This window comes from Peromyscus maniculatus, chromosome 2 (assembly GCF_049852395.1).
Source record: "Peromyscus maniculatus bairdii isolate BWxNUB_F1_BW_parent chromosome 2, HU_Pman_BW_mat_3.1, whole genome shotgun sequence".
In the NCBI taxonomy this organism is placed as follows: domain Eukaryota; kingdom Metazoa; phylum Chordata; class Mammalia; order Rodentia; family Cricetidae; genus Peromyscus; species Peromyscus maniculatus.
In genome coordinates this window covers 109,531,629-109,545,091 of record NC_134853.1, presented here as the reverse complement: position 1 = coordinate 109,545,091, position 13,463 = coordinate 109,531,629, and the positions used below count along the sequence as shown (strand labels likewise).

Here is a 13,463-nt window from a genome sequence, read left to right as displayed (position 1 = left end):
ACATGTTTCATTTCACCCCAAGCAGAATGGCTATCATTCCGTAAATGCTGGTGAGAATACAGGTGTGTAGAAACTTTAATTTGGTGGTAGGGGTGTTAATTAGTGCTGAGTGTCACTGTGAATCTTCCTCACATATGCTAATAATGGAGCTACCGTATGATAAGCTGTACCAAACATGTGTATATATTAGAAAGAACAAAGTGATCTTACAATAGAAACATCTGTATAGTCATGTTTATTACATTAGCATTCTCAATAGACAAAATGTTTACTTAGCCTAGATGTATATCAAAAGGTGAAAGGATATTTAAAAGTTATATACAGTGTATATGCATGTGTCAATTCTATCTTCTATGTCAGATATAGGAAAAAATAAAAAAGGAGAAAATACAAGATGTACCTACAATATGTAGTAGAAGATATTCAGATATAAATTAGAAATATTTTATGATTTATATGAATATGGATAGATATAAAGAACATTATTCTAATGGAAATATTTGAAAAGATAATGGTATATGTTTTATATCATATTGCAATCCACAAATATAGATATAGATATGGCATAGATTTTGACCAGTTTCCTTTTTTTGGAAAAAGAGAACCAGTGTAAAGTGTTTGGGTTACAGAGGAGTAAATATATGAAAAGTACATTACAACACACATGGATGCAAATGCCACACTGAATCCATATTATTTCAAAGACACCATACATTTTGATCACAGGATATTGGGGATTCAATTTGATACTAACCTGGAAGGTTCCCCTTTTTTGGTTACCTATCACAGTGGGAAGGTATTTTTCATGCTGCTAGGGCAGAATCCATGAAATACCTTATCCAACTGTGTACCCTGTGAGCTAAGATAGTGACTGGTTGAGAGAGCTATGCTCACTAGCACAATAGTGGCATAAATGTTACAGGAGTAACCAAAAACATTTTAATGGAACATCTGGCTTACTTCAAAAGAGGAAACTCGTGTCTTGTACTGCAAACATGGCCAAGAACTCATGACTTGGGAGGTTAGAGAAGCTATTTTGCCAAAGGGCCACAGTTTCAGAGACCCTTTAAAATACTGACATTTAAATGCTAGTGAAATACTTGACCATCTTCAAAGAAACTTCCTTATGCAGAATATGGTAGTTAATATAAAAATTCCCAGTTAATTGAATGGCAGAGCAGAAGCAACTATGAGTGCTCACCCCTACATGGAACGCTACTATCACACCTCCTTCCCCAACCAAGACTCATGGCACATTGCAGAAGAAGGGGCAGAAAGACTGTAGAGCCAAAGGTTGGGGAAGATTGCTGACAAACATCTTCTGAATACGATAGGGCTATAGCACTCATGAGCCCAGGGCAGCTGTGATTGTGGGAAGTGTAGACAAGATCAAGCCAGTCAACACTCCAGCATAGAGAGGGAAGGGGCTCAAATTCCCCATCCCTAACTGAGGATCCCTGGCAGTTGATGGTCACTGAGGGAGAGTCAGTTTTCTTCAGTGGTGTGGCCCATGGTAGATGGCTTATTCCTCAGTGACCATCACCCTATTCCTGTGCAAACATGGAAATTACTAATGGGACTAGTTGAATATCACCCTATACATGTGCAAATATGGGAAACACTAACTGGACAACAATAAAAAGACAAAGATGTGAAACAAGGTATGATATTAGGATGAGAATGTGGTGGGGAGGTCTAGAAAGAGTAAGAGGCAGGAAAAAGAGTGTGCATATGATCTAAATATGTAGTATTCATGTATGAAATTACCAAAGAGGAGACACAAAGTTTAAAAATTTCACTATCACAATTTAATATGAAGATATATTCTCCTTCACTATTACACAACATATCAACTACAAAGAACAGTCATGTAGTATGTATTATGAAACACTAGAGAATAATTTAGGATTTTTAAATGTAAAGAAATGAAAATTAAAAAGATGTTTAGGTCTGCTTATATTTAAACACCATACAATTTACACATGTATCCTACCAATGTATGTGGCTCTTACTTTGTAATGTTAGTTTAAAGAAATAAAAATGAGAAACTATAAATAATGGAAAAATATAAGACTTATATGATAAAAATTTAATGAACACAGAAAAATAATTTTATTACATATAAAGTATTTTATTATATTAAAGAAAATTTAAAATTTCACATGATATTATAACTTAAATTTTATACTTAAATTAATATTTATACACATAAATACAAATAACTGGATGAATCTGGACACTAATGCCTATACAATATTACACAGTTGTGTATACAATACACAATACAGAATTGCTCATAACTGATGAAACATCCAGGAAGGTTGATTGAAAGATGTCGAAACGAGTGAAAGCATTGAGAGAGCAGAATTGGTGCAGTGCTGTGCACTGTCCTAGTCTAGGAGAGTCCTCTCCACTTTAGTTCAGGAATAATTCTTTCTCCTCAGTCAGTCTTGCCAGCAGGTTGGCTGAGGAAGACAGGGCTCTCCAGACTTCTGTTCTGACCACCTCCCAGGCACAGGGGCTGTGTTTCTTCTCCTTCAGGTAGACAGTGATCCTGTGGAAGTAGTTTCTCACAGCCACCAGGGAGTCTTCCTGGCTCGAGGAAGGTTCCTGCACCTCCACCTGCTGCCTCAGACAGGCTTGCAGGTCTTTGAGCTGCTTGTGGAGGTCAGTGCAGAATGTGTCTAGGAGGCTTGTCTCCCAAGCAGCAGATGAGTCCTTTGAGCTGAAGAGGATCAGGACCTGCTGGGTCAGCTCCTGCAGGGAAGGGATGGCTTGGGCCTTCTGAATCTGCTGGACATCTACCTTCTCCAGAGGGAATGCAAAGTCCATTCTGTCCTTGAGGCAGGAGAGAGGGGAGAGTCTCCTCATTTGTGCCAGGAGTGTGGAGGCTCTCTTGTTCCTGAGGTGATGAGTGTGAGTCAGGTCACATCCCAGACAGCAGCTTGACCAGAAGTGCATCACCACCAGGAATGTCAGGAGAGCACAGGGCCTGGCCATTGTGAATGCTGCAGATGCTGCTGGTCCTCTGGGCTCTGTGGTCCTGAACCTTCTCCTCTAGGTTCTCTGAAGTCCATGTTGTGCACTTCTATCTTAAATAGGGAAAAACACTGGTTTCCATTTTCAGAATGGCCTCCCCTTTCTTCCAATTCTCTTTTCACTTTCATTCATTTTTCTGCTGGTGTCTGGGAATTTTTTCAGCTATTTTGGCTTTCATTTTGTGTCAATTTTTCCTGCTCCTCTCAACAAATCCATTTTAGAAGTTCTCTCTTAAATTAATTTTTGTTAACTTTGAAGGTACTGGTGTACTTCAAATGTATAAAATTTGCTCATCTAATACAAAGAATTAAAACAATTTCAGGCAAAAAGTATACTTAAAAGCTTAGAATTTATCTTACAGTTAAATTTGCAGACTGATTTTTATTTCCTTCATATATTACATAAGTTATAAGATAATTCTTGTCACAAATTTATTTTTATAAATAATTAATTATAATACTGGTAATGATATAATTCAAATTCATTCAATGTTTATAAGTTAATAAATTATTCTTCACATTCATTTTTCATTTTCTTAATTCATTAACTCATATATAAATAAAGTTTGTCTTTTCTGGTTACTAGCTATTTATAAAAGATTAAGTAATTTTTTGTGGTTGCATATTTTTAATGCTTAAAAAATTTAAGTAGAATTCAATTATGATTTATATAGTATTCACGTTTAATCCCTTAAACCTAATGGACAGGGCTGGCGATGTAGTTCAGGTAAGAGAGTTCTTTTCTAGCATACATGGAACCCTGTCTTTGATTTTCAGTGCATCATACTGGATATAGAGATACACATACGACATCCATCACTCAGGAGATAGAGGCATGATGATCAGAATTGGGGTAAATCTTCAAGAATACTGTGAGTTTTTAACCTTACTAGAGTACCTTTGACTTTGCCTCGAGGCATAGGCTGGAGATATGATTAAGCAGTTAAGAGCACATACTGCTCTTGCAGAGGATCTGAGTTTAGTTCCCCGCACCCACATTAGTCAGCTCACAACTGGCTTTAACTTCATGTCAAAGCATCAACTTACATGTGCACACACATACATAGATACACATGTATATACCAGATGTAAAAAAAAAATAAAGATTTAAAAATACTACCTCATCTTCAGATGCTTCATGGCTCAAACATCAGCCAAACCACCCTGCTGACCATGGAAAGCTCAGGCATCACCAAATGCTACCTCATGACAAACAAGGAGACCAAAGAACCAAGGAGAGGAAGTTTTTAAAGCCTCTGCTCACCACACATTCTTTAGACACTTTTTCATCTTCTTTGACAGTGTTTCTCTTGTGACACAGAAGTAAACCAAGAGAAATAGGTAGCAAGAAATAAGATTTTACACCTAGGGTAGTGACCTCCATGTAATCTCTGTGCTTAAGAAATGGGATACTTATCATGATGATCAGGAGCACAAGGCTAGCTTTAGACACAGTTAGTTTGGGGTTGTAAGAATATATTCAGAAAGATATTTTAAGGAGGAGAAGAAAAATAGAAGGAGTAAAGTAGAGGAAGAAGGACAGAAAAGGATGAGAAGGAGAGGGGGGATGGTGAGGAAAATAGGAAAAGAAAAGAGGGAGGGGGCAGATCTCTCAGAGGGAGGGAGGAGGAACAAGGGGAAGATTGAAAGGAAGAGTGATTCTATTTGATGAGGTACACCTTTTGACACTTCAAATTGTTATATTACCTAAGGTATTCACACACACACACACACACACACACACACACACACACACACACACACACACACCATATAATTTTGTGCCATCAGGAATGATATCATGGCCAGTGACAGCATGGAATTCATAAAATATCATCAAATTGATTCTTTCCGTGGGTTTGAATTGCAATTAAACTTTTGCAAGGAAATGTGATAGGTTTTTAAGCAACCCACTTCTTATTAAGTGAGCGTTTCTTTCCTATATTCGAGACTATCGGTATCCAGCAGTGCCAGAGAAGCAACTTTTAGCACTGGCTTTATTTGTTGATGTTTTCCCTAGGACCTCCATGTACCTGGTTTTTGTTGTTTTTATTGTTTTGTTTTGAGACAGGGTTTCCCTGTGTAGCTTTGGGACTCACTCTGTAGACCAGGCTGTCCTCAGACTCACAGAGATCCCCTGCCTCTGCCTCCCGAGTGCTGGGATTAAAGGCATGCACCACCACTGCCCGGCTAATTTGCTGGCTTTTTTATTTCTGCATTTTCAATGATTAGTGTGGGAATATCTGTAGAGGATCAGCTCTTCAATAACAGCCCTCTATTGTGGCTGTGGCACCCTTAGGTCCAAACCTAGTACTGGAAAAGTTTATGTCTGACAGAGGAATTCATGAATGACAAAATATTTTGGTTCACCAGACCCATATTGTCTAGGACTGTAAAGAATATCCCTCATATTTTTCAGTTTCTCTTCATGAACATCAACACTGCATAATGAGCTTGCCCTCAAATCAGTGTTTCTGGCTTCCATGAGGTGGTTATAGCTCTTGGGATTCCAATTGTGAGGGCAGCTTGAGTTTTAGCATCTCCCTAGAGCTTCATATTCCCTAGCAGAATCACCTCATTCCTAATCTGACATCTATGTTTTTATAGTGAGAAAATACCTAGCCCAGTGTTTTGTTAAGAGCTATGTTTGTAAACATATGCTCTCCCTGTTGGACACAATGTGCTTCAGGGACAATAGTCTTATTCCTCAATCATGCAATTTTCTTGCCCTTGTCAAGCATAGGCCAAGAGCTTGTAATACCTGTGTGAAACCGAATTGTTGTGTCATAAATTTAAAGGACATATCCTATTTTGAGTATCATCAAAACTAATAAAAATGAAAGAAATGTACCCATGTAGTAAATAGACTTGTACAAGAAAAGTAGAAAACATTGTCGAAAAAATCAAAGAAGATTCAAGAAGATGGAAAAGCATCTAACGTTATGAGTTGGAAGACCTAATATTGGAAGAATGTTCATACTATCCAATGCAATCTATAGATATCATGAACCCCTCATTTAAAAGTATGGGGTTTTATTTGCAAATTTTTAAAATAATAAATTTATATTAAAGAGATAGTATTTATTTTGGCTTATAGATTGAGTCTGTCATGGTGTGGGAGTCATGGTGACAGGAACTTGAGACAGTCACATTACATCTAGAGTCAAGATACAGAGGATGGATTAATATGCTCAGTGTGATTCCTGATTTTGATTCAGTGTATGTGTCAACCCATGGATGGTCTGCTTTTATTTAGGATGTGTCTTCCCATATCAATTAGCCTGATCTATGTAATTCCTCATAGACATACCTGGCTGCCTGTCTATTCACAACTTGAGGTCCTGCCAACTTTGCTAAGAATATTAAACACTAAAAGTCCACTCCTTGTCAACTCAGGAACAAAATATATCATCTTTAAGCCATAACATTCCCATTCCCTCAAAGGCTATGACCACCTCATAATGCAAAATGCATTCAGTCCAATATCAAAAGTCCCCATAGTTTGTGTCTTAGTTAGGGTTTCTATTGCTATAAAGAGACACCGTGACTATGGCAACTCCTGTAAAGGAAAACATTTAACTGGGTCAAACTTACAGTGTCTGAGGTTTGTACCATTACCATGGTGGGTGACACACAGGCAGACATGGTGCTGGAGAAGGAGTTGAGAGTTGACTTGCAGGCAGCAGCAGAAGTCTGTACCAACATTGGGCATAGCTTGAGCATAGACCTCAAAGGCCACCCCACAGTGACACACTTCCTTCAATACGGCCACACCAACTCCAAAAAGGCCACACCTTCTAATTGTGCCACTCCCTATGGGGACCATTTTTTCCAATCCACTACATTCCACTCCATGGCTCCCAAAGACTTATAGCCATATCATAATACAAAAGTGTGTTCAGTTCAATTTCAAAAATTCCATAGTCTATAACAGCCTCAAACTCATTTAAAAGTCTAAAGTTCAAAGTTTCTTCAGAGATTCATGTATTCTCTTAACTGAATCTGCTGTAAAATCAAAATTAAAAAAGCAGATCACATAGTTCCAACTTATAATGACATAGGATATACATCACCATTTCAAACCAGAGAAAAAGGAAGATTGTGAGGAAATACTGGACCAAAGCAAGACCAAAAACCATCTGGGCAGACTCCAAACTCTGCATCTCCATGTCTGATGTCAAAATGACCTTCAGATCTTCAATTCCATTCAGCTTTGTTGATTGCAACATACTTCTTTTCTTGGGCTGACTCCACTCTCTGTTAGCAGTTCTCCTCAGCAGGTATCCTGTAGCAGGTTTTTTTGACCACCAGCCCCCAAATCATGACACAGAGATTTATTATTAATTATGAAAGCTTGGCTTTAGCTTAGGCTTAATTTTAACTAGGTCTTATAACTTAAATTAACCCATTTCTAATAATCTACATGCTGTCACAGGGCTCATGGCTTTTACACATTGTAACTTGTTTAGAGGTTTTTTTTCTGTCTGGATCTGTCTTTATTGAGCATCTGCAGTGTTCTCTGATCATGTGAGATAAATCATAAACTGCCATGTCAGCTGCCATGTGTCTCAGCTTAGTGAATGGTGCTGGTGACTGGCTCCAGCTCACAGGCAGCAGCTGGCAGTCATGCCTCTGTATGCTGCTGAGCACCTGCACACTGAGAGGCTGCAGAACTAAGGAGTTACATTCGACTTCTTGTCCAGAAATTTTCTTAGCTTTCTCAGGCCCTATGTTTGGATCTTTGAGCCCCCATGTTGTATGCCATATATAGACAGATTTTCCTTTAAGCTGCCCTGCCAGCTCACAAAAAATGACATAGAGACTTATTAATTATGAAAGCTTGGCCTGTAGCTTAAGCATGTTCCACTAACAATTTTAATTTAACCCATTTCTATTAATCTATGTTTTGTCTTGTGGCTTTTTACCTCTCTTCCATCTTGCACCTTTTGTTTCCTCTCCATGTCCCTGGCATCTCTTCTGTGCCTAGATTCCTCTCCTCCTCTTCTCTGTCTCTCTGCTCGGAAGTCCCACCTAACCTCTTCTTGCCTAACTATTGGCCATTTAGCTCTTTATTAAACCAATCACAGTGACACATCTTCACCTAGTGTAAAGGAATATTCCACAACAATATCCCATGGCTCTGGCATCTCCAATATCTTGGGGTCTCTAAGGAAATCCAGGCTTCACCTTCACAGCTTCACACAATGGCCTCTCTAGGACTCCATGCAGGGACACCCCTGACATGTGCCTGACCTCAGCGGTCTTCCTTAGTCTTGAGGAAGATTCCATAACCCTTTTCTTGTATCCTTGACTCTAAATCGAGAACCACATGGCCAGACCTGCCATGTTCTGCTGCTTGCTAGGGCTGGAATATGGCCCCATCATTCAATTTTCTGTTTTCCTTCACTGTGTAAGCTTGGCTGACCTGAAATTCAACCTATAGACCAGGCTGGCCTCGAACTCAGAGATCTACCAGCCTCTATCTCTGGCATGCTGGGATTAAAGGCATGCACCACCATACCCAGATCTAAGCTTTATTTTTTTTTAAATTCCTTTTCACAAGTTAGAAACTTAGCTGAGTGGGATCTTGTCCTAAGGTCAGTACTCCCTTTATTCCATTTCTTAATCTGTTTATCTCCTTGAACACAGGACTTAACTCCATTCTACTTCCTAGTGGCCCCCTTCTCAAATTGCACATTTTGTATTTTTCCTTTCTCAGTTTGCTCCTTTTCATTATAAATCTTCATTAGACCACTAATAACCACATGACAGAGTATATATACTATGCTGTTTTGAAATTTCTTCTGCCAACAGAATTAATACAAATCTCTTCACTTTAGCCTTAAACAGACTCTTCAGACAAGGGCAAAAAATTGCCACATTTTTCACCAAACTATCACAAGAATGATCTCTAGGCAACATACTAAAAACCTTCTCCTCTGAAATTGCTTGATCCAAGCCCCCACCATTCAAATCACTCTCAGCACTGTCTTTCTGTTTCTATCAGTTCCTGGATGAAGCCTCTCTGATGACAATTGGGCTAGGTACCAATTTGACCACAGGAGATGGCCAGATCAGGCTAAGTATCTATTATTGCTAGGAGTTTAAGCTGTGGTGTTCCTTGTAGATCCCTCCATCAGATTTTTACCTGACCCCCAAATACTTCACCTTTCCAGTAGTCTCTCTCAGTAACTCCCCTCTCCTCACCCCCAACCTGAATGCTCAAGTTCCCATCCCAACCTGCCCTCAGTCCACTCATGAAATCTCTTCTATTTTTTCTTTCCAAGGAGATCTGGGTGTACCCTCATGAACCCTACTTGTTACCTAGCCTCTCTGGGGCTGTGGATTGTAGTGTGGTTATTCTTTATTTTATAGCTAATATCCACTTATGAGTGAATACATACCATGTTTATTCTCATTACCTTATTCAGGATGATTTTTTTCTAGTTCCATCCATTTGCCTGCAAATTTTCTGGTGTATTTGTTTTTAACAACTGAGTAATACTCCATTGTGTAAATGCACCACATTTTCCTTATCCTGTCCTTGGTTGAAGGACATTTAAGTTGTTTCCAGGTACTGGCTATTACAAATAAAGATGCTATGAACATAGTTGAGCAAGTGTCCTTGTGGTATGAATGAGCATCCTTGGATATGTCCAAGAGTGGTTATAGCTGGGTCTTCTGGTAGGCTGATTCCCAGTTTTCTGAGAAGCTGCCACATTGACTTCCAAAGTGGCTATACAAGTTTGTACTCCCACCAGCAATAGAGGAGTGTTTTCCTTGCTCCATATCCTCTCCAGAATGAGCTGTTGCTTATGTTTTTGATCTTAGCTATTCTGACAGGTGTTGTTGGTTATTTTTTTTTTGAGGAGCTCCACCACCCAGCTCCCAAATAAATCACACACAGAAGCTTATTCTTACTTATGAATGCCCAGCCTTAGTTTGGCTTAGTTTCTTGCCAGTTTTCCTTAACTTAAATTATCCCATCTACCTTTTGCCTCTGGGCTTTTCCTGTTCTCTTTGGCAAGTCTTACTTTTACTCTGTGGCTTGCTGTGCAGCAGGGTGGCTGACTCCTGATGCCCTTCTCCTTCTCTGGCTCCTCCTTCTTCTTCCTTCCAGATTTTTCCTTCCATATATTCTCTTTGCCTGCCAGCCCTGCCTATCATTTCTCCTGCCTTACTATTGGCCATTCAGTTCTTTATTAGACCATTAGGTGTTTTAGACAGGCATGGTAAAACAGCTTCACAGAGTTAAACAAATGCAACAAAAGTAAAGACAAAACACCTTAAAATAATATTTCCCAATAGACAGGTATAAAATAAAATCTGAGCCATTTTGATTTACATTTCCCTGATGGCCAAGGATGTTGAACATTCTTCTCAGCTATTTGGGAATCTTCTGTTTCTAATTCTCTGTTTAAAATTAAAAATTCTAACAAAATTACAAAAAATACATCATTTTTAAACTGGATTATTTGGTTTGTTGATATATAGTTTCTTGAGTTCTTTATATATTTTGGAAATCAGTCCTCTGTAGTATGTGGGATTGATGAAAATCTTGTCCCATTCTATAATTTGCCATTTTGTCTTTTTGATGGTATCCTTTGACTTACAAGAACTTCTCAATTTCATGAGGTCCCATTTATTAACTGTTGATCTTAGTGCCTGTGCTATCAGTGTTCTGTTCAGGAAGTTGTCTCTTGTGCCAATATGTTTGAGATTATTTCCCATTTTCTCTTCTATCAGGTTCAGTGTGTCTGAATTTATATTGAGGTCTTTGATCCACTTGGACTTGAGTTTTGTGCAAGGTGATAGATATGGATCAATTTATATTCTTCTACATGCCAACATCCAGTTAGCCTAGCACCATTTATTGAAGATGCTTTCTTTTTTTCCATTGTATAATTTTGGCTTCCTTGTCAAATATTGGCTGTCCATAGGTGTGTTGATTTACATCTGGGTCTTCAATTCGATTCCATTGATCTGTCTGTCTGTTTTTATGCCAATACCCTGTGGTTTTTATTACTATAGCTCTGTAGTAGAGCTTGAAATTAGGGATTGATATCTCCAGAAATTCTTTGATTATACAGAATTGTTTTAGCTATTCTGGATTTTTTGTCTTTCCATATGAAGGTGAGTATTGTTCTTTCAAGATCTGTAGAGAATTGTGTTGGAATTTTGATGGGAATTATGTAGATTGCTTTTGGTAGGGTGGTCATTTTTACAATGCTAATCCTACCAATCCATGAGCATGGAAGATCTTTTCATTTTATGATATCTTTTTCAATTTCTTTCTTCAAGGACTTGAGGTTCTTGTCATTCAGGTCTTTCACTTGCTTGGTTAGAATTACACCAAGATATTTTAAATTATTTGAGGCTATTGTAAAGGGTGTTGATTCTTTGCTTTCTTTCTTAGTCTATTTATTATTTGTATATAGGAATACTACTGATTTTTTTTTAGTTATTCTTGTATTCAGCCATTTGACTAAAGGTGTTTATCAGCTGTAGGAGTTCCCTGGTAGTTTTTGGGGTCACTTATGTATACTACTATATCATATGTGAATAATGATACTTTGACTTCTTCCTTTCCAATTTGTATCCCCTTGATTTCCTTTAGTTGTCTTATTTTGTTAGCTATAACTTCAAGAACTATGTTGAATAGGTATGGAGAGAGTAGACAACCTTGTATTGTTCCTGATTTTAGTGGAATTGCTTTGAGTTTCTCTCCATTTAATTTGATGTTGGCAATTAGCTTGTTGTATATTGTTTTTTATTATGTTTAGGTATGTCCCTTGCATCCCTGATCTCTCCAAGACTTTTATCATGAAAGGGTATAGGATTTTGTCAAAGGCTTCTTCAGCATCTAATAAGATGAGATGATCATGTTTGTTTGTTTTTTTCTATCTGATTGTTTATGTGGTGGATTACATTGACAGATTGTCATATGTTGAACTATCCCTCATCTCTGGGATGAAACCTACTTGATCATGGTGAATTGTGGTGATATATTGTGTACCCTAATAAACTTTCCCAAGGATCAGACAAGCAGGGCATCTAGCTGCTAGTTCTTATCTCTATGAAATCCTCAGCCTAAAGAGAGTTCCCGTTTCCTCATGCCTTATATATCTTTCTCTGCCTGATGTATTACTTCCTGGGATTAAAGGAATGTGTGCTTCCCAATCAAAGGCATGAGATCTCAAGTGCTAGGATTAAAGCTGTGTGCCACCACTGCCTGACTCTGTTTCTAATAAAATGGCTGCCTCTGCCCTCTGATCCTCAAGCAAGTTTATTAGGGCATACAATATATCACCAAAGTGGATGATCTCTTTAATTAAATTTGCCAATATTTTATTTCGCATTTTTGCATTAATGTTCATAAGTGAAATTGGTCTGCAATCCTCTTTCTTTGTTGAGTCTTTGTGTGGTTTGGGTATCAGAATGACTGTGGTCTCATGGAAAGAGTTTGTCAATGTTCCTTCTGTTTCTATTTTGTGGAATAATTGAAGAGTATTGGCGTCAGCTCTTCTTTGAATGTCTGGTAGAATTTTGTATTAATCTCATCTACCCTGGGCTCTTTTTGGTTGGGAGATTTTAATGACTGCTTCTATTTCCTTAGGGTTTATCAATCTATTTAAATTGCTTATCTGATCTTGATTTAGCTTTGGTAAGAGATATCTATCAAGAAATTTGTCCATTTCTCTTAGATTTCCAATTTTATGGAGTACAGAAGTATGACCTAATGATTCTGTTATTTCCTCGGAGTCTGTTGTTATGTCCCCATTTTCATTTCTGATTTTAATAGAAAGCAAAGGTAGCATGATTCCAATGATGGAGCTCAAAGTAAACATAGGTTGATTATGATAAAGAATTTGAAGAAAGCCATTTCCCCTTTGTGTGGGGGGGAATGGTGCAACATGAGTTACCTACATTTTGTCCTGTCAAATTGGGAACTAAGGAATGCAATGTGGGGCGTTTACCCACCACCCCCACAGCTTCCCAGAGTTTTCTTGAGTGCGAGCAGCAGGAAATATTAGATAGAAGGATTTATAGCGGAGAATGTTGCAGAGATAAACAGATAGAAAATAAAGGATAGCCTCGAGAGGGCCTGGAACCTATTCCAACGGGCCCGGACTGTCTCTGGTCCAGGGTTTTTATAGAGACGCCAAGGGGTGGAGCAAAAGACCTCCTCCCCCAGCACAGCCAAGTGCAGACCATCTCAGACACCTGCACTCAGGCCCGTGGTCCTGATCATCCTCTATTCGGACCTGCTGGGTAAAGCCACGAGGAACCCCAGAACGGGCTCCCACAATGCAGTACAGCCCAGGAAAGATGATTAAAGAGATGTACAAAAAAGTTAAAAGCAGGGCTGGCCTCGCAGAAGAGGAATCCTTGCCTGGCCCAGGGGGCTGTCTGCAGCTTTGCTGA

The 13,463-nt window shown here is 38.6% G+C and overlaps 1 protein-coding gene across 1 annotated transcript; it reads right to left on the bottom strand.

Moving 5' to 3' along the window:
* Positions 1–2,415: 2,415 nt before the first annotated feature.
* Positions 2,416–3,000, bottom strand: LOC102924837 (interferon alpha-12-like). Its single transcript, XM_006976008.3, has one exon. The coding sequence runs from the start codon at positions 2,998–3,000 to the stop codon at positions 2,416–2,418; it is 585 nt and encodes a 194-aa protein (XP_006976070.3).
* Positions 3,001–13,463: the final 10,463 nt, after the last annotated feature.